General features: G+C 42.4%; 1 protein-coding gene across 1 annotated transcript; it reads left to right on the top strand.

The window, feature by feature from the left end:
- The first annotated feature begins 336 nt into the window (after positions 1-336).
- On the top strand, positions 337-25,059 carry Bhmt (betaine--homocysteine S-methyltransferase). Its single transcript, XM_008853334.2, has 8 exons — positions 337-844; positions 6,168-6,300; positions 12,345-12,463; positions 13,821-14,012; positions 14,371-14,518; positions 19,417-19,599; positions 21,281-21,509; positions 24,262-25,059. Exons 1-8 carry the CDS (start codon positions 812-814, stop codon positions 24,446-24,448), a joined length of 1,224 nt encoding a protein of 407 aa, XP_008851556.1. The 5' UTR covers positions 337-811; the 3' UTR covers positions 24,449-25,059.
- The last annotated feature ends 360 nt before the right edge of the window (positions 25,060-25,419 follow it).

Below are 25,419 nucleotides of genomic sequence, written 5' to 3'. Positions count from 1 at the left end.
AACAGGACATAGCTACATTACATTATATTTGCATATGCTTCAGGTTCTTCTAAGGCCTAGGTGTTTGTATAACTTGTTTTTCATGTGGAATTTTGATGTTTTCAAGGCACATTTCCACTTTCCCATATGTATGTTAGAAGCCTGTGTTTGTTAGGTTGCAAATGTTCCTATTAGAAACCACTGTTAATAGAAACTGCAAGCCATGTTTGGATATAAGTTCACTTTGAGCAAACCCACTATTTGAGGGTTGGTATTGAACGCTTCTGCAAATGCGGTGCTTGTATGCCTAACGTCGGAGAGGTGCCATGCCGGTCACACTTCGGCTGAATTTCTTGCAGGGCATCGCATCCTCATGCAACAATCTTGAATCCTGGCCTTTGTCAATATTTGGGCACTGACTGGAATTCTTACGGGCAGGGTCTGACAGTTTAAGTGGGTCATGGATACCTGACCCCAGCTCAAGGTCGGGGACTGGCCAAACGGGGCAGTGTGCAGAAGAGTGAGCAACCTAAGTTTTGTGGGGTTTTTTTGTTTCCTTATCTTGCTTCTCGGTATTTCCACCCATCTGAGAGACCAATCTCAACATCTCCTGGTCCAGGCAGTTTCCCAGCTAGTCCCTGGCCAGAATCAAAGGCTGGTAGGCGTGTTCCTTGCCTGAGGCTGGAGTTGGACCAAGCCAAGGATCGAGAAACCCACCCCACGCGGAGCAGCTGTATAAAGAGGCTGGCTGCCGCCCCGAAGTACCGGCTTTGCTGGAGAAAGCTCGCCTCCGGTCGACAACTGTGCTGAGCACCGGTCCAGCACCACGAAGATGGCACCGGTTGCTGGCAAAAAGGCCAAGAAGGTGAGTCTGCAGGAAGCCCGAGAGCGTTCTCTGACCTACTGGTCGGCCAGTACCCAACCTGGGCGAGCTCAGAGGGGCGGGCAGAGCCTGGCTGTGTCCAGCATCCTCCTAGCTGCCGGCCTTGGGTCAGAAGGTACACCCAGAACCCCTGCGTGACCCCAGGGCCACCACTTGTCCTGCACGCCCAGAGCTCATCCTGGACTCCTTCTGCCTCTCCTCCGCCCCCAGCTCGGCTTTGAACCACCCGGCGCCCTGGATCTGTGGGATCCGGCATAAGGGTGCCCCAGAGCTCGGAGACTCCCCACACTTCTTAAATCCAACACCCCGAGACCAGAGAACTCCCCCGAGACGCGGCTCCTACACCCAGGGGCGCGATTTCCCACCCAGTGGAGACGGCGCAGGCTGGCCGCCCATGGTGCGGGTGCCGGGTATGCGGTGCCGGGTGTCAGGTTAAGATGTCCACGCGGGGCTCCGGCCGCGGGGGAGGCTTGTAGAGCTCATCCCCCACCCCCCACCCCCGCCAGCGCCTGGACGGAGCCGGGTCCCTCACCAGACAACCTGCCTGCTGCCACTGCAGCGACAGGACGGTGGGGGAGTGATGGTCGGTTACAACCGCAGTTTGTTTCAACGACCACAGAAATATTTATCACTGGAGCATCAAAACACAGTTTGTGAAAATAATGAGCAGAGTGATTGTAAGATAATGAGAAAAGGCTGTTCATAGGACGCAAAAACTCAAAATGCCAGCGGGTCTCGATGCTGGTTATCAAGAAGCACATCTCTCCAGTTCTGATTGAGCTCAGTCCAAACCCCAGACCATCATCTGGGGTGGGGAACGGGTAGACAGAGAAATGGGAAGAGAGGAGGAAATATTCTTGGCTCTGATAACAAGCTCAGTCAGAGGTCGGGCTACAGAAGACCCCAGGGGAAGATGGTAGGGAGACAGGCACCACCCTCCCAAGGCAGGGCCAGCCCTGCTAGGAGACCCTGGGTGTACCCAGTTTCTAAAGGGACGACCACCAAATCAAAAAGACCTCCACCCAAGAAAGAAGGCTAGTCCTGTTAAATACTTGAAACTCCACCGCTTCACTAGTGGATGCATGTGGGCTAGGTATGATTCAGGTATGCAGAGGATGGGTGATTAAGGCTTGTCCATGTTGAGAATGGCTGCCAATCCACAGACCTATTAAATGAATGTCCCTTGCAGACTGGAAAGAATGGGTCCTATGAAAACATAATTAATTCCCCCACCCTTGATTTGGCCCATTTGTAAAGGAATGGATTCTAACCCACTTGACAAACTTTAACTCAGAAACTTCAACATTTTAAAGGGCTATCTCTAACAGGACATGGTGGCACATGGTGGAAAGTCCAGCACTTAGGAGATAGAGGCAAGAAGATTATAGTTCAAGACCAGCCTGGGCTACACCATAACATAATCTTAGAAAATACAAAAACAGAGAGAGAGAGAGAGAGAGAGAGAGAGAGAGAGAGAGAGAATATGAATGAGAATATTATCTAAGAAACAGGTGGCATGGGGTGGGAAGAGATGCCTCCTCAGTAACCTTATTTCCATAGCAATAATATGCCCACATATTTGCTTTTAGAAGATGTTCAGAAGACAAATATTTATTGTAGCCAGCTGGTCAAAACACAAGGAACAGGGCCTACAATATTTTGGTATATAATCTACTAGTTGCTGTCTAGGCAGATATGCACTTTTTAAAAATGGGCTGATATTACATACACTCTTTTGTAACACTTCTTAACAAATATCTTTTTCATAGTTCATTCCACTTTGAAAACTCTGTTTAGCCAAGAACTAAGAATCCTGTTGTCTTGGAAATCAAAAATTGTAGTGAAAATCTAAGAGCTAGTATATGCAGGCTTTATTGCTCAACAATGTGACCAGCCCAGTCACTGAATCACCCCTATGCACCCAGCCTCCCCCAAACGGACCCTTAGCTATGTCCTGTGTTAAAATGTTGTGGAACTAAAATCTGCAAATGTATGTTCATGAGAGCTGTTAATGGCCAAAATGTCATGAGTTATTTCTCCCAAGTGAAAGTTAGTAACAAGTCATATCTCATTTATGTGACCTTTGCTTCTATTTTTGATATATCACTGAAGATACACACACATACATAAATATATACACATGTATATGTACATATATATATATACTTGTTCATTGAAAATATAGTATTTAGGGCTAGAGAGATAGCTCAGTGGTTAAGAGCACTGGCTGTTCTTATAGAAGACCTGGGTTCAAATCCCAGCACCTACATGGTGGCTAACAACAGTTTGTAACTCCAGTTCCAAGGGATCCATACCCTCTTCTGTTCACCATGACACAGGTGTACATGCAGGCAATACATGCATACACATAAAATTAAAATAATAAAAACAAAATATAGTATTTAGATACATTGTAATCATACTGCATATTTGGTTTCAAAATTACATGTGAGCAATTCTGTATTTTTTAAGATATTTTATTATTTTTTATTTTATGTGTATGACTATATTGCCTGCATGTATGTGAGTGCACCCATGTCTTGCAATGCCAAGGAGGTCAGAAGAGGCTTCAGATTCCCCTGGAACTGGAGTTAAGGATGGTTTATAGCCTCCACGTGGGTGCTGAGACTCGAACTCGGGTCCTCTGCAAGAACAGTCAGTGCTCTTAACCACTGAGCCATCTCTCCAGGCCCAAATTATGTATTTTTATACTAGTTTTTTTAACTCATGGACTTCCAGGCTTGACAGGTTTGGGGGGGTTGTTTGTTTGAGTTGGGGTTTTTTGTTTGTTTGTTTGTATTTTGAGTTTCCATGTAGCACAGCTGGCCTAAAACTGGCTATTGAGACTAGGCTGGTCCCAATCTCACAGAGCTCTTCCTGCCTCTCCCTCTAGAGTGCTGGGATTACAGAAGTGCACTACCATGCCCAATCTTTGACAGATATTTTTGTTCCAAAGGGGTACCCAGGAATAAGTAGTAAGTCCCCATTTAATTTCCAGCTCTAAGGTGAAAATGTCAGCAGTTCCTTTCTGAGCACTTGCTGTCAAGATGGCATTGGGTGGGACAGAGGGTTAGCATAAAGATGACTCTATGACATTGGAAAGGAATTTTGGTGCAGAATCCTACAGTTTCTTATGTTGTTTATGTACCCCTTGCTCTATCCATATTTTAAAAGCCACTGGTATTGCTAGTATATGTGACAAAATAGGTATGTACATTCCAAGTCATTCCTTACAGCTATTCATTTTTTCAGAGCTGCCCCACCCCCTCACCTCTATTTATAATCAAATCTAGTTAGCATTTAAGGATCAGAGAGTCAGAAAGACTCTTTTAGTCTAGAAGATCTTGGATTACTTGGGGACTCTGTGTAACCTGAACGGAAGGTAGGATATATTTGACTTAAAGCCTGATTCTTAGAAATTGCAAAAAACAAAACAACAGTTATACTAAGTTATTTTTGAATCTATAAAATCCCTTTCCAATACTTAATCCAAAATTCATGTCTTGCTCCTTAGCACAAGGGTGATTCTCACGTAGCACTGTGAAGGGAACAAATATGGAGTGGGCCGGAAGTTGTTTCATGAATGCTGCACTTGTCTCTTCCTTGGTTTTGGCATAGAGTGCAGGATGTACATGCTTACAACCTCGAGGGTGCGTGACAGACCTGCTGTTGTGGAAAATGGGCTTAAATGGGAAAGGGAAATTAATAAGTGATTTGGCCATTTCTGTTCTGTCTATACCAAATGTCTTATGACTTTTTAGTCTTCAAAATATGTCACAGCACTCTATACCACCCCCACCTCTTTGACAATGTTAATTATCTCTTTAGTTTATTGATAGAGTAAGAAGAGTAGCTGTTGCCATTTTAAGAACACGTCTTTTACTGCTGAGGATATATCTCAGGGGTGCACTTACCTAGCACAAGGCCCTGGGTTCAATTCCCAGCACTTCTAATAAAGGGGGAAAATTGGGCTTCATTAAAGCTGATAAGTTTACAATATATTATGTATCTTATAAGGAACTAGAAAAGAGGAATTTAAAAGTTCCCAATCAGCCATGTGTGGTGGTACAATCAGGAGGCAGAGGCAGACAGATCTCTATGAGACTGAGGCTAGCCTGTTCTACATAGTGAATTCTAGGCCACCTGGGGCTTCAGGGAAACCCTGTCACAAAAAACTTGGAAAAAAAAAATCCCAATCCAAAGAAATGACAAATGATCAAGGAAATAGAAATCTTAAGTAACCTGGTTTGATCATTACTCACTATATACCAGAACTGAATCATCATATCTCTTTAAATCTGTAAGTATGTAGAATTTTAAAATGTATACAAATGGGGAAAGTATGAACTTTTTAAAAAATCATGGTAGCAGCTGGGTATGGTGGCACACACCTTTAATCCCAGCACTTGGGAGTCAGAGGCAAAAAAAAAAAAAAAAAAATCATGGTAGGGATAGAACCCAGAGCCTCAGGCATGCTAAGCAAGTGCTTTACCACTGACACTGAACTATATATCCTAGCTCAAATTCTTTTTCACATGTACTTAAAGACACCAGTGTATATACATGAAAATACAAATTTTCAATAGCTGAGCTGAGCATCCTGTATAAAACACACATGTTGGAGCTGAAGAGATGGCTCAGCAGTTAAGAGCACTGGCTGCTCTTGCAGAGGAACTAACTGGGTTCAGTTCTCAGCACCCACATGGTGGGTGGCTAAGAACTGTCCATAACTCCAGTTCCAGGGCATCTAACATCCTCTTCTGCTTTTGCAGGCACAGGTGCACTTACATACATGCAAGCATAACACTCATACACATAAAATAAATATTTAAAAAACACGAATTTTTCTGATTATTTATTTATTTATTTATTTATTTATTTATTTATTTATTTTGGTCTTTTTGAGACGGTCTTCCTACAGCCCCAGCTGGCCTGAAACTCACTGAGATCCCCTGCCTCTGCCTCCCAAGTTCTGAGACTGAAGGTATGTGCTACCATGCCCAGTGTTTTCTGAAATTTTTAAAGAAGTCACACTTCTCAAAAATATATTAGTGAGCCGGCCATGGTGGTACCAGCACTCAGGAGGCAGAGGCAGCACTTTAGTCCCAGCACTCAGGAGGCAGATGCAGGCAAATCTCTGTGAGTTCAAGGCCAGCCTGGTCTACATAGCAAGTTCTAGGCCAGCTGGGGCTACAGGGAGACCCTGTCTCAAAAAATACCAAAAAAAAAAGAATATATTAGCAAAAGCACTAAAAATTAAAAAATGCCTTTAAAACTCATTTTTCCCCCTCATCTGTAAATTCAGGGCATCCTAGAACGTTTAAATGCTGGAGAGGTTGTGATTGGAGATGGAGGATTCGTCTTTGCACTAGAGAAGAGGGGCTATGTAAAGGCTGGACCCTGGACCCCAGAAGCGGCTGTGGAACACCCTGAGGCAGGTTGGTACACAGCTCTATCCTAAGTTCTCATAATGTGTGTTGTGCATTATTGTTATGTGTTGTTATTACCAAGCACAGGAGTAAGCATGAGACAGCTACATGCCTGTAATGTTTTCCATATATCTGCCTTTACCTGCTGGGCACTGCTAGGTATATCAGTACAGATTTGCATGCTGGATAGCACAATGGCTCCCTCCTCTGTCTCACTTCTCGGCCCTTGCCTCACATTTTGGGTGAGTCTAAAACTTTGCTCATTGCCTTTCTCTCTGCTCCTCCTCCTTCACCAATCCATGTGACATCAACATACATACAGATGACCCATTCCACATTTTTCTAGGTAGTATCTGGATCTCCTCCCTGGTCCCAGTTAAATTTCCTTCTGCTTTATCTCAGTTACCCACCCTAGACTGTGACACCACCAAGACATGTCCACCTATGAAATGTCCACCTCCTGCCTTTTTGCCCTTTCAGTAGTTCTCTCCCTCCTCCATCTCATCAAGACCCTCCACCCTTTGTCATCACCAGCTTAGATTCTGATCCATTCTCTCCTGTGCCCACCCTTCTTTCTTCACTTCCTTTCAGGTCCATGGTTCCACATCGCTATCTTTTGGATACGCTCTCCTTCCATTACGTATTTGACAACCAGTTCTATTCATGCTACTGAAGCCTGGCGCTATTTGAACCAATTGTTTACTGTTCTACACCCACAACCATGTGTTTTTATTCCCACTTTACAATTTAAATCACAGCTCAATAATGGTCACAAGGGAATAAATGCCATCTTCCAAGGCAGAGGTCTCTGTAGAATCCTCAAGTAAAAGGGAAACATTCATCTTTTTTTTTTTTTTTAAGCATCTCCCTGTAGCCCCAGCTGTCCTAGAACCCACTATGTAAACCAGGCTGGCCTCGAACTCACAGAGATCTGCCTGCCTCTGCCTCCCAAGTGCTGGGACTAAAGGCATGTACCACCACATCTGGTAGAAACATTCATTTTTAAAGGAGAGGAATTAGGAACTAGGGGAGGGAGATGGTTCAGGTGGGAAAGTGCTCGCCAATGAGGACCTGAGTTTGATTCCCCATAACCCATGTAAAAAAAAAAAGTCTTGTAATACCATCTCTAGGTAGATGGAGGCAGAAGGATCCCTGGGGCTCGTCTGGCCAGTCTGGCCAAAACAGTGAGCTCCCGGTTCAGTGAGAGATCTTGTATCAAAATATAAAGTGGAGAGTAACTGAAGGACACTCTTGATGTTGACCTCTAGCACACATACACAAGCTCAAATGTGCATACAACCATGTACACACACACACACACACACACACACACACACACACACACACAGAGTGGGGAGGAATGGACCGCTTCTGCATATTCAGCACATGCTGGTCTCAGGGTTCATGAGTGAATCTACTCATATGACGTCACTCCTGTCTTGAGGTCCCACTTCTCCCTAATCAGTGTCCAGACATTAGCATAACAGGCTTGCCTGATTGACAATTAGGTCCTTGGGAGCTCTGCTCCTGTATAACTTTGTCCAGGGCCACATTGTCAACTCTTTCTGCTCTCTAGAAACAGTGATAGCTATTCAGGAGACCTCAGACTTCGATACTCTGCCTTAATTTGGCAATAATTTAACCTTAGCCTTTTCTTGTCTTCCTCCAATGCACTGATGGTACCCATCAGTGGCCACCATATTTCACAATCCTCCCTTCCAGGGGCAACCAAAAAGTTCACTACAGGTGAACATTTTAACAGGGGTACCCTGAGAGCCTGCCAGTAGTTACCAGAGATTCTGCTGTGATTCACTGGTGATGGGGGTGAGTGCTAAGCCTTGGGGTAGATGCTCATTCTTAAGGGTAAACATTCATTCCTGGGGTGAGTACTCATCCCTGGGGGGTGGGTGCACATCTCTGGGGGTGAGTGTTCATTCCTGGGGGTGAGAGCTCATTCCTGGGGGTAGGCACTCATTCCTGGGGGTGAGTCTTATTTCTGGGGGTGAGTGCTCATTTCTTGCTGGGGAGGAATGCTCATTACTGACTTGAGGGTGTTCCAAGAAGCAACTGGAAAGTATTATTTTAGAATTGGAGCTCCCTCAGGTCAGCACCCCCAGTACTGATAAGACAAAAAATGACCCACACCCTTTTCTGACCTCCATGAACATTTTATATATGTGGTATATGTCTATATATGCAGGTATGCAAAATAAAAAGAAATAATAAATAAATAAATAAATAAATAAATAAATAAATAAATAAATAAAAGCTTATTCTCTGTCTGGGTCAGCTGTGTCTACATTGCTTTGAGCTGGGTCCAGTGTGTCGAGTATTTGTTCTTCTTTCTCTTCCAAGAGTTGCTGCTTTTTAAGAATGAATGGAAACTCCACAGTGCTGAATCAGTCAATCTAATCCTTTCTGCCACAGACTGAAATCCCATATGGTATTTGGCTCTGGTAGCACCCAGCTCAAGTTCTGTCTGGCTCAGTGGACAGCAGGGTGCATCAGAAAAGACAGATCTGTAACACATCCTTCCTAGGATCGTTTTTATTTTGCCTTTGGGAGGAAGGTAAAAGATATTTAAAACATTGGTGCTGGGGACTGGGCATGTAGCTAAGTAATAGAGCACTTGCTTAGTATTCATGAGGCTCTGAGTTCAATCCTCAGCACTGTGCAAAAATGAAAAGAAAAAATAATCATAAGCTGAATGAAAAGGGTGACCAGTTGCATGTATATTTAATGTAAAATAAACCTTATATCTACAAGTGCTTTTGCAATTTTGGCTGAGTGGCAGCTAGAATTGACAAAGACCTTGAGAAGATTTTCTGCAAGCCGGACTTCATCTGAACATTTCAAATGATTGGTGCCAAGACCTGAATTTTTAGTGCTGGAGGCAGTGAGGAAGGAAAGGATATAGTACAGGTTCACAATCCCTACACCAACCATTTTGGAATCAAACGTGTCTTGGATTCTAGAAACCTGGGAAAAAAAGAAAGTTGCTACTACAGTACATATGCTATATATTATGTAATACTGAGTGGACCCTAAAACAGTCCCCTTAGTCAAACACAGTGATACTTTTTGTTTCCAGTTCTGAGGACTAAACTCAGGGTCTCACACATGCTAAGCTCACGCTTTACCACTGAACTACATCTCCAGCCCAAGATCAGAAATTATTTATTTATTTGCTTTTGAGAAGGGTCTCACTAAGTTGCTTAGACCGGCCTCAAACTCATGATCCTCCTGCTTCAGCCTCCAGTGCTGGGATTACAGGGTCTATTATACTCAACCCTCATTAATACATTTTTGGCATCAATGTATATAACCACTGACACTTATTGGATTGCAATTATAAATATTTTCATATTAATTCAGGTCACATTTTACTCCCAAATGATTTTGCTGCCAACTTAATATTCCACTGATGAAATCCTGGAGAATTTTCTTTGACTTTGTAAAATATGCTTTGAAATTTCAAAACTTTGGAATTCTTAAGCTAAATTTGCAAGGTTAATGTCTAATGATGATGTTCTTTGGGTGCATAACCATGTAATACTGTGCATTTGCGTTTCATGATGCCAAAATCTGTATAATGAGTTCAAGGCTGCAAGGGAAGGTAATTAGTATAATCGGTATCTTTGTGTCATAGGGACCAGTCACATCCTAGTATTTAGTAGAAAACAAATCTAAGAACCTTATGACAAGGGAGAACAGGAAATGGAAGGTGAAAGGATATTTGGAAACTATCGGCACAATGGTAAGGCTAATGCTGATAACTAGAGCTGTGGATCTTGCACAGAGGAAGCAGTGTTAGGTCCAGCAATGAATTCAGGTTCCCTGAGTAGAGTAGCAATGAATTCAGGTTCTCTGAGTCGAGAACAGTTTAGGGCATCAAGCCTCCAGGCAGATCATTCTCAAAGAAGCATGTAGGGATGGATTAGTTCAGAATGAGGAAATGTCTTTAGCTGTTTGGGACCATCACCTTCTAGAAAAATCTGATTAAAGTATAGGCTTTCTGCATTATAAATGTACATGTGTAAAAACCCACCACACATTTTTCCAGGACGTTTTCACAGCTTTCTGGAAGTCTACTCAAGGACGACTTACATGAACTTTCTGGCTATAAACCATGTCATCCTAGTGTCTGGGATCTTAGTCTATAACCCTAGCTCCCTATAAGATCCCTCTCCAACCACAACAGCTCTGTGTTTGCTCGATAGGGACTCCCTGTACAATTTTTTTTTAAATTTTATCCCACTGCTAATTACAGTGAGCTTAAAAGCTTAAGTATGCTTTTACGTTCCATTCCCGCCAAGAGCTAAAGTTTCCCTAATTAAAAAAAAAAAAAAAAGAAGAAAAGAAACAAACAAATCATAAGAAAGATTTGGCTTCAAACTTAGAAAGCTATTTTTTGAAATACAGAAACTTTTTTCTCACTTATCCATTGAAAAACAAAAGCACAGTTTTCTGTGTTCCAGGAAGTCCACTAAGCATACAGGACAGGCTCATTTCCCGTCTTAGCCCTTATCTCCAGTGTCCCAGTTAATTTCTTGGCCTCTAACATAGTTGCCCCTCGTCTGAATTTCATAGGTCTCTGAAATTTCAAAATACATTTTAGGGATTGACAAGATTACTGGTTCTTCCTTTGCCTGGCTAATTCTCCTGACAGAAACAAACACTAACTTTCTCATTTTATGAGTGTTTTCAATCTGCTTTAGCATGCTGGTTCTCAGCAAGGCTGAAACAAAAATCAATTGGAGAACTTTCAAACAAGAAAAACAAACAAACAAAGAAGCAATGCCTGAATCCCACAGCAAATGAGTTAGAATATCTGTGGGTTTAAGTCCAATACTTTAGAGCAGAGTATATCTCTTTACATTGAATATAGATAACTATATGGGAAATAATTTCCACTATATTTCTTCAGCTGATGGACGTGTTGCCACTGGGCATTTGTCCAAGAGCCTATGCTTGGAAACAGTGCTCCAATTCTTGTTTTATTCAGCATCCAGAATTACTTTTCAATGTAGTTTGGAGACTGTATCTAATACTGTAATCCTAGCACTTAGGAAATAGAGGCAGGAGGCTCAAGAGTTTGAGGCCATCCTTGGCTACATAAGAAGTCTGAGACCTGCTTAGACTATGTAAGACCTTTTCTCAAAATCAACCAAAAAGCCAGAATTATCTTTCAAAACCACTGGGCCGATCTCATCTGTCACTTGATATCTAAGCACAGTCTTTGGGGTGAGAGGCTATGCCATTGGTGCTCTGTCCTCGGCCCCACCTTTTCAACTACATCTCCTGCCACTTCGCCAACATCCCTTCATGTCTGGTTCAGACTCTCTGTCAGTTTCAATGCCAAATCTGCTCCTACTTTGTCTTTGCTCAGGATGCTTCCATTATGGGGACTGTCCTTCCCCACCTCTGCCTGGCAAGAACTTCACATTCTTCAATGTGCAGCCCAATAACCACCTCCCGCTCCCCCCGGTGGAAATCATCTTTCCCCTGAATAGCACATTGCACAGATTGTCAGTGAGCGAAGAACAAACTGACAATCAGCAAAACAAACAATGAACACCTGAGCAAACACAGGATTGTGAGCCCCTCCGACCACCCGTCCATCTAGCCATGATGGGTTTGAGGAAGGTTCCAGGAGACCTGTATTTCTTCCTTTAACCTCAGATATGCAAATACCAAGCAGCTAAACTGGTCATTTTGATGCCTCTTTACCTGAAAACCTTTTGAAAGCATTGCAAGTTCAGGACTGGAGAGATGGCTCGGTGGTTAAGAGCACTGGCTGCTCTTGCAGAGGACTCAGGTTCAATTCCCAGCACCTACATAGTGGCTAACAGCTGTCTGTAACTCCAGTTCCAGGGGATCTGACACCCTCTTCTGACCTCCTCGGGCATTGCACAACACAGGTGCACCCAACAACGTGCAGGCATTACACTCATACGTATAAAATAAAAATAATAAATTGCTTTTTTAAAAAAGAAAGCATTGCAAGTTAGTAAAGGGAGAGAAATCACATTTTTGCTCATGCAATCTCCCAGTTCGCCAGCTTCATCGAGAGTTTCTCAGAGCCGGATCGAACGTCATGCAGACCTTCACCTTCTATGCCAGTGAAGACAAGCTAGAGAACAGGGGAAACTATGTGGCAGAGAAGATATCTGTGAGTACCACCCACCATGACCACCACCTCTAAAGGACATCGCAGACAATCCATGTCCCATGTTCTCACAGGAAAGCTGGAGCCTTTACGGAGTTTTGTTTCTATTAGAGAAATGAGAGATGGGTGACACATTCCCAGGTTTGAGCTGTGCACTAAGATTGACAGAAAGATATTTATGAAGCAAGTTAAAGAGGAACTCAATGATCCTAGTCACTTAATTTGCTCAGCAAAGTGGGCATCTTTACAAATCCATACATCTTGCCACTTTTCCACAGGCATAGTTCAGGGGAAAGATTGTAAGCATGGGAGCCAGCAAGCCTGGAACAGTGCCCAAGATTAGCTGCAGTCAGCTTTGCGTCACTGACATCATTTACTCCATCAAGGCAAAGATATCTTCATATCTAAAATGGTTCAGGAGTTCTAAAATCCCATGAGTCTAAATGACCTATAGTGCTGTGGTGGGGTGAGGTTTTTGTTTGTGATTTGGGAATCTTTGGTGCTGATGTTTGTTTACTTTTTTTGAGGATAAGGTGGGATTTTGTGGTGGTTGTTGTCATTTGTGGTATAAGGTGTAGAACCCAGTGCCTCAAATATGCTAGGCAAGTGCTTTCTACCTATGACCAACACCCCCAGTCCTGGCAGGCTTGCTAGAACTGTGTGTAGTCCCATACACTTGAGAGGCTGAGGTTGGAAGATCACTTAAACCCAGGAATTGAAGGCCAGACTGGGCAACAATTGAGTCCCTATCTCAATGCAAACACAAGCTGGCTGTGGTGGCACGTGCCTGTAATCCCAGCACTTGGGAGATGAAGGCAGGGGGATCAAGAGTTCAAGGACAGCCTCGGATAAGTGAGACTATGTCAAAAAACCAACTGAAACAAACAAAAGTGCCATCCTCCAGGTCAGCTCAATTTTTGATGTCTAAATGACTATAAAAAGCTTTACTATGTGTATATTAATCACATGAAAAATACAACATAAATTCTGTCATAATCTTAATTCAATTTTTAATCTTAGTCATAAAACCCCATGACCATTGTCACTACCACCACTATTTGCTAAGTACTGATCTAAGTGTGTAGTTTAGGTATTAGAAGATTCCAGATTAGACCTTTTCTTATAAAAACTGTATATCCTCTCAGCATAGTTGATATAGTACTATGTCCTAGACACCACCGTTAGAGTCACTGTTATTTCCATTATTGTCAGCTTTTTGTTCAAACTGCTAGACTCGATCAACCATTGAGCTACATAACTGCTGTTTACTGGGATAAAACATGATTATAAACATAAACATAATTAACTATTTTTGGTTTCACATGCAAATTTTGGTGTGTCCTCTCTTTACGCACTCAAGGGGCAGAAAGTCAACGAAGCTGCTTGTGACATTGCACGGCAAGTGGCCGACGAGGGAGATGCTTTGGTAGCAGGAGGCGTGAGTCAGACACCTTCGTACCTCAGCTGCAAGAGTGAAACCGAGGTTAAAAAAATATTCCACCAACAATTAGAGGTCTTCATAAAGAAGAATGTGGACTTCCTCATTGCAGAGGTAAGGAAAGACCATCCAAGAAAAGACAAGAACACTTTCTGTACTCTAACTTTTTGCTTTCATAAGGTCCACATGGGGTTGGGCTCAGATTTTGACAAGGAGCAATAATATTTAGCTTTTGAACTCTTTTTCCAATCTCAGAACTCTGCTAATTTTGATTCAGTTTATTGAATGCAGTGTTTTTCAAATCTTTTTGTCTGCAATTTGCACTAAGAAATTGTCACTCCATTTTCTATTTTGTATCAAAAATGCTTAATAACTGAATTATCACTAGACAGCTCATCGAGTGATAACAGCAGTGTTCTTACTGTCTTGTGGGAAACATGATGAAAAGTTTTATAAACTTCGTTGATTTCAGTATTTTGAACATGTTGAAGAAGCTGTGTGGGCAGTGGAAGCCTTGAAAGCATCTGGTAAACCTGTGGCGGCTACTATGTGCATTGGGCCCGAAGGAGATCTGCATGGCATTCCCCCTGGCGAGTGTGCAGTGCGCCTGGTGAAAGCAGGTGATGATAAGATTTCTATCAGCTTGACATTAGGCTTAAAAATAACACTAAAAAATGCACACTCTTCCAGGAATAGGTTTACACCAAGGTATATTTCCTTATATGTGGTAACAGGAAAGCCGTAAGTCTACTTTGGGTATCTGTGTGCATACATGTTCATGTGTATATGAATGTGTGTGTGCAGGTGCATGTGCATGTGTGTGCACATTTGGAGACCAGAGGTCAACATCGGTGTCTTCCTCTGTCGCTCTGTACCTTATTTTTTGAAACAGGGTCTCTCATTGAACCTGGAGCTCACTGATTAACTGAATAGCTGGATTCCACTGAGGCCCCGGAATCCACCTGTCTCTCGTTCTGGTCCTTTAGCACTGGGGTTACAGGTGTGTGCCACCAGGCCCAGCTTTTTACATGGGTGCTGGGAATTCCGACTTTGACAGCCCTTGGGCAGCAAGCACTGTAACCCCAGCTGGCCTGGAACTTGCTATGTAGACCAGGCTGACCTTGAATTCACAGAGATCCACGTGCCTCTGCCTCCCAAGTGCTGGGATTAAAGGCTTGCGCCACTGCAACCTGACATATAATACTAATTTTTAAAAATATTTTATTGAATTTTTGTGGATTTCATCTTTTAAATTTTTTATTATTTTTATTTTATGTATATGAGTGTATTGCCTGCATGTATGTAAGTGCACCTGTATTTTGCAATGCCCTCAGAGGTCAGAAAAGGGTGTCAGGTCCCTTGGACCATTATTAACCACCATGTGGGTGCTGGGAACTGAACCTAGGTCTTCTGCAAGAGCAGCCAGTGCTCTTAACCATGAGCCATCTCACCAACCCCTTCATATAATACATCTTAATTATATTTATCCCTCCTTTCCATCTCACCAACCCCTTCATATAATACATCTTAATTATATTTATCCCTCCTTTCCTATCTGTACCCCCCATAGCCTGCCCACAGGACTTCGTGGATTTTGTCGTATATGTTAAGGCCTATCAATAATCCTAATTTTTGACAGAAAATATAAAATGGGGAGGGAGTAAGTTAACTGTCTTTAAAACAACCAGAGGGACTGCTGACATGGTGGTGCATGCCTTTAATCCCAGCACTCAGCAGGTCGATCTCTGTAAATTGGAGGCCAGCCTGATCTACCTAGTGAGTGAGTTCCAGCCCACCTGGGGCTACAGAGAGACCCTGTCTCAAAAAGACCAAAACAAAACAGCCAACAACAAGAAAACACAAGAGGGGCCTCCTTCATTCCCATTGGTAACTGACAGGGGTGCCGGGCCTGCAGCTAGTCTGCTTCATCATCCTGCTCAACTTTCATAGCTTGTCTGATGCCCTCACTAGATTAGCATCCACTAAGGCAGAGACTATGTTTGGCTTGACCCTGAGTACTCTGTGGTTACCACAGTGCTTAGCACATAATAGATTCTTAATAAACACCTGTCTAATAAGTCCATCTTCCAATGTTTAGTTCAAAATTTCCCTCTGTGTATCCTGACATGGTCATCCCTGCCCTTAGCAATCATATCACTTTCTAGTTAGGCCACTCATTTGGCACATCTTCAGTTGACATTTCCCCATCTGTGATGATACTGATAGGCTTCTATGATCAGATGTATTTAGAAGATGCTATGCTGAACTAAGTTGTGTGTGTATCTCAACAGAACCATTGATACATTTATGAATTTTATGTCTTTAAGAAGGGGATATAGTGAATAGCACTATCTAGCTTAATTCATCATAAAACCTTATTTTCATGGGCCAAATTTTGGGATGTTCTAGAAGAAATTATAGAGTCCATGATGTCAGGGATTGTGTCCTATACATATATTTTCCTATAACCTCTGACAAGGAGACTTACACCTAACAAGACATCCAATAAATAGCCAATATATGATTAATTCATCTATGTAATAAAAGTAGGGAAAGAAAGAGAAGCTATGACAGCTCAATATCCAAAAATGAAATGAAAAGCTCAAGATCCAGTGCTAGGGAGGCTGGGGCAGGAGGATTGCTTAGAGGCCAGCCTGAGCTACAGAGTGAGACTGTGTTTCAAATACAAAACAAAAACAACAAAAATTCCAAGTGAAGCTGTTAAGTAAACTGCTGAATGTACATTTTTAGAACCCAACAAAAAGGTCAGGATTAGAGGAAAAAAATCTAGTGTAGTTCTGGACATAAATGGTGTTGAAAGCCATAGACTGAAAAGGGGGTGTAAGTAGATATCCGGAGGTTACTCCATGGGACTCTGGGACCTGCTGGGATTGAGAAGGCAGGACCAAATCCTCGGAAGAGTAGCCAGGGAAGAAAGAGCACCACCCAGAGTGGGGCGGGGAGGCGGGTCTCAGGAGCCAGGAGGAAGGTTCTTGGTAAAGGCAGAATGCTGATGAGACCTCACTGCTGGAGTTGGCAAGACTGGGATTGTTAGTAACCTTGAGCAAAGCTATTGCCGAGGAGTGACAGGCAGTGAAGACTGACCAGAATAAGGATGAGGAGCAAGCTGCAGGCCCAGCCTGGTAAGGATTACACACTTACCTGTTGCTGAACACTAAAGCCAATGGTGTGACTTCAACTCTGCTGTCCCCGAGTCCTATATGTTGGTATATCCCTCACTGAATCCAGAAGGAATCTCTCCTGCCCTTAGCTTTGATATCTTTATATTTAGATCCAAAAAGCATAGGTCATGAGTCCATCTTTAAAAAGGCCTTTTTAGGGGCTAGAGAGATGGCTAGCATTTAATAGCACTGTCTGCTCTTGCAGATGACCTGGGTTCAATTCCCAGCACCCACATGGCAGCTAGCAATCATCCATAACTCCAGTTCCAGGGAATCTGATGCCCTCTTCTGACCACCTCAGGCACTGCATGACATGGGTACACTTACATGCATGCAGGCAATACATTCATTCATACACATAAAATTAAAAAATAATAATAAATAAAATATGTTTAAAGCCCTTTTTAGAGGTAGAAACAGCCCAGGAGTCCTTCAACACATAAATGAATAAATAAAACATGGTATACCCACAGAATGGAACATTATTCAGCCATAAAAAGGAATGCAGCTCTGATGTGTGTTACAGCAGGGATGAGCCTGCAAAGTATCAGGCTAAGTGAAATAATCTAGTCACAAAAGACAGATGTTATATATGATTTCACTTACATAAAATAGGTAGAATGGGCAATCTCACAGAGCTATAAAGCAGACTAATGGCTACCAAGGGTTAAGGGGGGGAAAGTCAGGAAATTGGAAATGGTTGTTTTAATGGGTATAGGTTTCTCTTTGGGATAATGAACAACCTTGTAAATAGTGATAATCATGGCACAACACTCTGAATGTAATTAATGCTACTGAGATGTATACGTAAAGTGATTAAAAGGGTCACTTTATCATTTATTTTACCAATTACATGTTTTACTGAAAGTGTGTGTGTGTGTGTGTATGTGTGTGTGTGTGTGTGTGTGTGGTGTATGCTCACATATGTATGCATGCGTGCCCATGTGCGTGCATGCAGACACCTGAGGAAGATATCAGGAGTCTTCCTCCATCACTTGCCATCTTTTTGTTGTTGTTCTTTTTGAGACAGGGTCTCCCTGTAGCCCTAGCTGGCCTGGATTCGCTATGGAGACCAAGCTGGCCTCAAACTCACAGAGATCTGCCTGCCTCTGCCTTCTGAGTGCTGGGATTAAAGGCATGCCCCCCCACGCCTGGCCATCATTTTTTTTTTTTTTTCTTTTTGAGACAGGGTCTCTCTCACTGAACTTGAAGCTCTCCTGTTAGACCAAACTTACTGGCCAGCAAACTCCAACCCTTAACCAAAAATTTTAAAACTCAGAAGAAAGCAAAACTATTTGAGAATTCTTCTCATTTTGAGAGGCTACAGTAATATATTGTTTCTTCAAATACTTTGGAGGAGGAAATTTCCAAGATCGTATCTAACAATTGCCATAATTAATCATCCTTGGTCCAGATACAATTAAGAATATAATGATTAGCTGGGGGTGGTGGTGCTTGCCTTTAATCCCTGCACTCAGGAAGTCCAGGCAGACCTATGAGCTGGAGGCTAGCCTAGTCTACATATTGAGTTCCAGGCTAGCACAGGCTATATGGTGAGATCCTGTTTTAAAAAAAAAGTTTTCCAATAAAATGAAGAATCTGAAGCATTCTGTTCTCATTAAATCTAACTCCATAGCAACGGATTTGAAGAAAGCTTTAAGAAGGCAGCCCTGTGTAGCTATGGGTCGGGGAGGCAGACAAATGAAAACGCCTGTCCACATGATTGATAGGCTGTTTACTAGATTAGTTACCTCAAAAGATTTTTTTTTTGAGATTTTTTTTCCAATCCACTAATCCCAGCCACAAAATTCTTTCCTGAAAAAAGATCTCTGAAAAACTTTTTCCTAATTTACTTTCTGCTATTGTGCTCAAGAAGCCTTAGTGAAATTATTAAATAGGCCTGGTGAGAGGGAACATTTATTTCAGCTCAAATGAACAGCACGATGGTAAACACAGGTGCAATCTAGCAGCTGAGTGTATTGAAAAATTATGTGCTTGCAACATAATGTCAAACACTGAAAAACTGACGGCTAAAATTTGAAGTAAAAAAAAAAAAAAACCTCTAATAATGATTTAAGAAAAAAAAGATGGACGGCCCAATGTGCGTAAATGACACTTCAATTATTCCAGACTCTTCCAAGCACTTTTCTCAGCAAACACTTTCCGCCTGCTAGTGATTGCTCTTGCTCACAGGTGAGATAGGTTTGTGGGGCATGAGAACCAAACGCTGTCCTTAATTCATCACTGAGTACTTGCTTCCTACTAGAGAGTATCGTGGAGCCTACTGGAATCCTGTGCCTTCCTCAAGCTAACATGTCCCCCTCCCCGATTTGCAGGAGCCTCCATCGTCGGTGTGAACTGTCACTTTGACCCCACCACCAGCTTACAGACTGTGAAGCTCATGAAGAAAGGTTTGGAGGCCGCAGGGTTGAAAGCTCACCTGATGAGCCAACCCTTGGCCTACCACACTCCTGACTGCAGCAAACAGGGATTTATAGATCTCCCGGAATTCCCCTTTGGTAAGACCAATCCTTTTATAAATTGTCTCAATATTTTTGCTTGAGAAATTCTGAGAGTTTTGTCATAGTAGGGAAATGGCCGCATGTGTCACCTCTTGCCCCTAGTTTCTATCCCTGCAGCCCCAACTCCCTTCATATTATTCAGTGGGTGGACAAGATGGGACCAGCTAGAGGAAACACCAATAACTATAAACATAGGTGTGGAATCAGAGGTGACAGCCAGCCAGTGCTCTGGAGTAGATGAAAAGGCTATCCTCCAGGTGGGAGTCTGCTTCTGACTCAACTCTGTTGCTGAGGTGTGTGAGCTTAGGAAAAATTTCTTCATTCCTCCAGATTGTAATGTTTTTAATCACAAAACTAAAATTAGATGACTTATCCCCAAAGCCTTTTCCCCTCTTCTGAATATTGCTCTGACACTTCAGAGCCCTTGGGGTAGGCTATACAGCAAATGCTTAATGAACAAGCCAAGTGGATGAAATTGTGAGGGAATTTTTAGAGTCTGGGCAGAGATGAAGGCTCTCTACATGCATGGAAAATAGGGGAGTGAGTCCACTTTGAGAATCAACCCTAGGGGTCAATAGGGTCCTGGTCTTCAGACTATATCCTATATTCTACGGGGATGCCGAGAGAAGATGTAAGGACTCTGGAGGAACCAGAGGAAGAATGGCAAGCCATTTGTGTTACCTTTGCTGTGTAATGTATATCTACAAAATGCAGTGGCTTAAAAAACATAAGCGTGTATGATCACAGTTTCTGTGATGTTTTTCCCTTGGGATCTCTTAAGAGGCTTCAGTCTAAATGCTGACCAGGGCCACAGGCATCCGAAGGCATGATGGGAGCTGGGGATCAACTTCCAGGCTCAGTTAGGTGACTGCTGGAAGTCATGGTCAGTTCCTCACTGTGCTGACTGGAGGCTTCAGCACCTTGGCTCATGGGCCACTCCACAGTGATGCTTCAGTGTTCTCTCATAGTGCTGGTTTCCCAAAGGGTGAGAACCCCACAGAAGAGCAAGGCAGAAGCCATGATGCTTTAGAGCCCAGCCTCTGAAGTCACCGTCCTTCTGACAAATACAACTGGTCTCACAAACCAACCCTACTATAATGAGTTAAAGGAAGGGGGGCCAGAAGGCTCAATAGCAGAGTCTAGAACTAGATGTAGAAGTAGCTAATGCTTTTCAGATCTAAGAATTGAATATTTACAACTTACTTAACTTGCTGAAATAGTTAATTTGTTGAATATTCACAACCTATATAATTTACTGAAAATTATATACTTATAGGTAACTGTTTATAATTTCTGTTTGTATGAAAGTGTTGTGTGTGCATGGTATGTGTAGTATGTGTGTGCAGATGTGATGCCTGTGGAAGCCAGAGGAGGATGTCAGATGTCCTGCTCTATCACTCCCCATGTTATTCTTTTTTTAAAAAGAAATGTATTTTATTTTTGATTATGTGTATGTGTGTGGGTACGTGCATGAGTAAGTGCAGATGCTGGTAAAGTCCAAAGAGGGTGTCGGATCCCCTGAAACTGGAGTGACAGGCAGTTGTGAGCCACCCAGCATGGGCCCAACTCGGGTCCTCATGCTTGAGCAGCAAATGCCTGTACTCACTGAGCCATCTCTCCAAACCCTTATTTTTATTTTTTTATAAAAAGAATTCAGACATAATATCTTTTATTCCAGGACTGGAACCCAGAGTTGCAACCAGATGGGATATTCAAAAATATGCCAGAGAGGCCTACAACCTGGGAGTCAGGTACATTGGCGGGTGCTGTGGATTTGAGCCCTACCACATCAGGGCGATTGCAGAGGAGCTGGCCCCAGAAAGAGGATTTTTGCCACCTGCTTCAGAGAAACACGGTAGCTGGGGAAGTGGTTTGGACATGCACACCAAACCCTGGATTAGAGCAAGGTCAGTACCGCTCAGCTACACTTGCTTCCTCATGCTTGCTTAGCTTATGAGTGTGTCCAAGTGAGGCCACTAAAGGAGTCCTGACTGGCTTTATGATGATCATGAGCCAATCCTCCTCCTCAGAGTCTCTCACAGAGCAGTTTATAAGCCATCCTTCTGAGATGATTTCTGGAGAAGGCTTTAAGAAGATAGAATGTAAATAATTTAATAGCATGAAAATGTGATTTGGGGGCTCTAGTAAAGTACTATCTATGCACTGAATACTAACATGGAATCCTGTAACTTCTAAAGAGTTGAGTATAACTTGGGGCTGAGGAAGTTCAGTGGTAGGGTGACTCCCTAGTGTGCATCAAGGTTCTGGATTTTAGTTTCAACAACATAAAATAAGAATCAAGAGTTGAATATAGCTTTGTATGAATACTTTATATTAATACTGTTTGCATCATGGGTGGCATGGTAAGTAAAACAGGCAAGGCCTTTGCCTCAGAGCTCACATTCTAGCGGGAGAATAAAGTTTTCATTCAGCACTGTGCTGGGCACTAAGAATATTATAGAAGTGGAAATCTTTGGTCTCTAGCTTAGAGATTCTCACAGGGGAAAATGGTTAAGAAAGCCACTGTACTGGAGCTGCATAGTAAGCACACGCTTTAATGCCAGCACTCAGGAAATAGAGGGAGGAAGAACAGGAGTTCAAGATCAGCCTCAGCTACATAGTAAGCTTGAGTCCAACCTGGGTTACATGGGACACTGTCTCAGGAAAAACAAAAAGAGAGAAACCAACAACAAAAAAATAAAGTCAATGTACTATACTGTGGTAGATTAGTCGAAGCAGAGATCAAAAGGTTAGAAGAGAAGAGGCTGTCTCTGCCTACTAGAAAAATATCTTAGAAGAAGGGCTTTTGAAAGCTGGATTTTAAGTAGGATTCTACCAGGTAGAAAATAAACGGGGTGAAGGCTAGGCACTCTAAGCAGAGGGATCTGTTCCCCTACATTCAGCAAACACTGAACACAACGATCTGTCAGATATAGTTGTAGATGCTGAAGTATCAAGGCACAGCCCTGTCTCCAGAGTTAACAACCTAGCAGACAGGGAAATAAGGAAGTGCAAATAATATAAGTTCAAGAACAAAGATATACATAGCAACCTAGGTTCTGAGCTGATGGTCCACAGAACCAAAGGCAGAAGGGGGCTAAGGAAGCTATGGTTGGAGCTGAATTTTGAAGGATGAATTACCTTACCTGACAAAAAAAGCATCCTGGTGGGAGGCACTGAGAGGTGGAAAGAAAATGGGGTATTAAGAAAGTAGAAGTCTTCTTGAAGTCCCTCAAATTAAGGTAAAGAATAAGAACAAATCATTCTGGAAGAACACAAAGGAAAATAGCTTTAGATACTTAAGTGACAATAGAATTTATTCTCATAATTGTTTTAATAGCTTTTGTATAATCCTCATCGCTATTATGAGATACAAAATGTATTTATCAAATCTGTAATCATTATGCCAAAAAATCTGAATTACTGTAATATTTTGTATATTGTTAAAACTGTAACTTTAATTGTAAAAAAAAATTTTAAAAAAAATAATAATAATTTGCTAAAAAAAAAAAAAAAAAAAAAAAAAGAAAGTAGAAGTCTCAGGGCCGGGTGTGGTGGTGCACGCCTTTAATCCTAGCACTCGGGAGGCAGAAGCAGGCAGATCGCTGTGAGTTCAAGGTCAGCCTGGCCTACATAGTGAGTTCCAGGACAGCTGGGGCTACAGGGAGACCCGGTCTCAAAAAAGACCAAAAAAAATGTAGACGTCTGAAACTAGAGGAGATAGGGTTGCATAGACAGCATACTTCAGAGGTGGGGAGGGGGGCTCCTTTATGGCTCATGCTTTTGCTGATGTATGACCTCATCCCAGAAGCAATGGGAAGGCCAGGAGGGCTACAGGCAGCCCGGGACAAGGTTAGATTTTCAAGTTAGCAAATGTACAACCACATGTAGAAGTCTTCTAGACAGGCTACCAGACATGATGAGGCCAGGAGCAGAAGGAGATGGTGGAAGTAGACAGAAGGATGGAAGCAGAATCCACAGTCACAGGAGCCAGTGCTTCTCCAGACTAACATTTCAATGTGGATGGAGGGAGAGGGAGATAAGAGAGGAAAATAGCGGGTGAATGTGAGCCAAGGATATCACGTACACGTACGGAAATGCCACAATGAAGCACGTTATTTTCTTAATTTTATTTATATTTTACATATATGAGGGTTTTGCCTGCATGTATTTAAAGTGCACCAAGTGCATGCCTAGTGCTCGGAGAGGCCAGAAGAGTCAGGTACCCTAGAACTACAATTATGGGTGTGTTAGCTGCCATGTGAGTACTGGAGACTAAACCCAGGTCCTCTACAAGAGCAGTCAGTGCTTTTAACTGCTGAGCCATCTCTCCAGTTCCCAAAACCCATTATTTTTCATAATTAATATATTCTAATAAAACAATAGCAGTAAAAAAGGTCAACCGAATTAGTTTCAGACTATGAGGCACTAGTTGTGTAAAGAAAGGTTATATGAAGATAGAAAATATTCTGATTCTAAATTTTAAGCTCTTAATTTCTATGCTTGGATTCAAAGAAGACCTACAGAGTAAAGGAATGCAAAGGCCTTAGTCTGGATTAATACACACCTTTGTGGACATACTTGTGAGGACTAACGATGGCCCGACAGTGTATTTTACTAGGATACTAGGGCAGCCTGACGTGTCTTTTGTCTCCATAGAGCCAGGAAGGAATACTGGCAGAATCTTCGGATAGCTTCTGGCAGGCCATACAATCCTTCGATGTCCAAGCCAGATGCCTGGGGAGTGACCAAAGGAACGGCTGAGCTGATGCAGCAAAAGGAAGCCACGACTGAGCAGCAGCTGAGAGAGCTCTTTGAAAAACAAAAATTCAGATCTGCAGAGTAGCCACAGGGCAACTATTTGGGGTGAATTCCTCTCTGTCTGGGCTATAGTATGCACAAAGACAGTAAAGGTGGCTAAGAGCCAATGTGTGTTAACGCCAGCGTACACCTATGATTGGTATTAGGAACTGGCATTATGATTAGTATTTAGCTAAACAAAATATAATCACAAATAGCACTTGACATTTCTGAAAGTATAATTTAGAAGTTTACTTAGAAGTAAAAAAGAAAAGCCTAGTAAATCTAAAACAGGTTTCCTAAGCACCCATCATGTGTAAGGTATTACAGAAATCAATTGTAGCATAGAAAGCACTATTCAGATGTGAGTCCCACTTCAAGAAGTTTGTAGGTTTGGGAAGAGGATAGGACATGAACTGCCATAAATGACACAGCAACCAGACAGGGACTGCATCACAAATGACACAGAAACCCACTCTTTCTAAGGTGTTGCTAGCAGTGGCTCCCAAGTCTTTTGAGCATGACTGCTATTGAGAAATATGTAACATCCCTGTAGAAAATGACACATAACCATGGAGATGAAATGAGGGATCCATTATGGTATTTTCTGTTCTCTTCCATTTCATTAATAAAAACGTGCTGGTTGAACATCTTCAAGTTGAGTTTTGTGGCCCATTAATGATTTCGATCCACAATTTGAAAAACATTGCTGGGGCTGGAGAGATGGCTCAGCGGTTAAGAAAACTCACTGTTCTTGCAGAAGACCCAGGTTCGAATCCCAGCACCCACATGACAGCTAACAACTGTCCATAACTCCAGTTCCAGGGGATCCAACAGTCTCTTCTGTCCTCCTCGGGCATTGCATGACACTGGTGCACTTACCTACATGCAGGCAATTCACACATACACATAAAATAAAAATAATAAATAAAATATTTTTAAAAAGAAAACATTGCTGTGAAATACTTCAGATAAGTGAAGCATCGAAAGTAAATGTATTCTTATTGAAAAGCAGTA

The sequence above is a fragment of the Nannospalax galili genome, unplaced genomic scaffold (genome assembly GCF_000622305.1).
Source record: "Nannospalax galili isolate Female #2095 unplaced genomic scaffold, S.galili_v1.0 scaffold45, whole genome shotgun sequence".
Classification (NCBI taxonomy): domain Eukaryota; kingdom Metazoa; phylum Chordata; class Mammalia; order Rodentia; family Spalacidae; genus Nannospalax; species Nannospalax galili.
The sequence above is the reverse complement of the archived record's forward strand: the minus strand, read 5'-3'. Positions and strand labels throughout refer to the sequence as shown.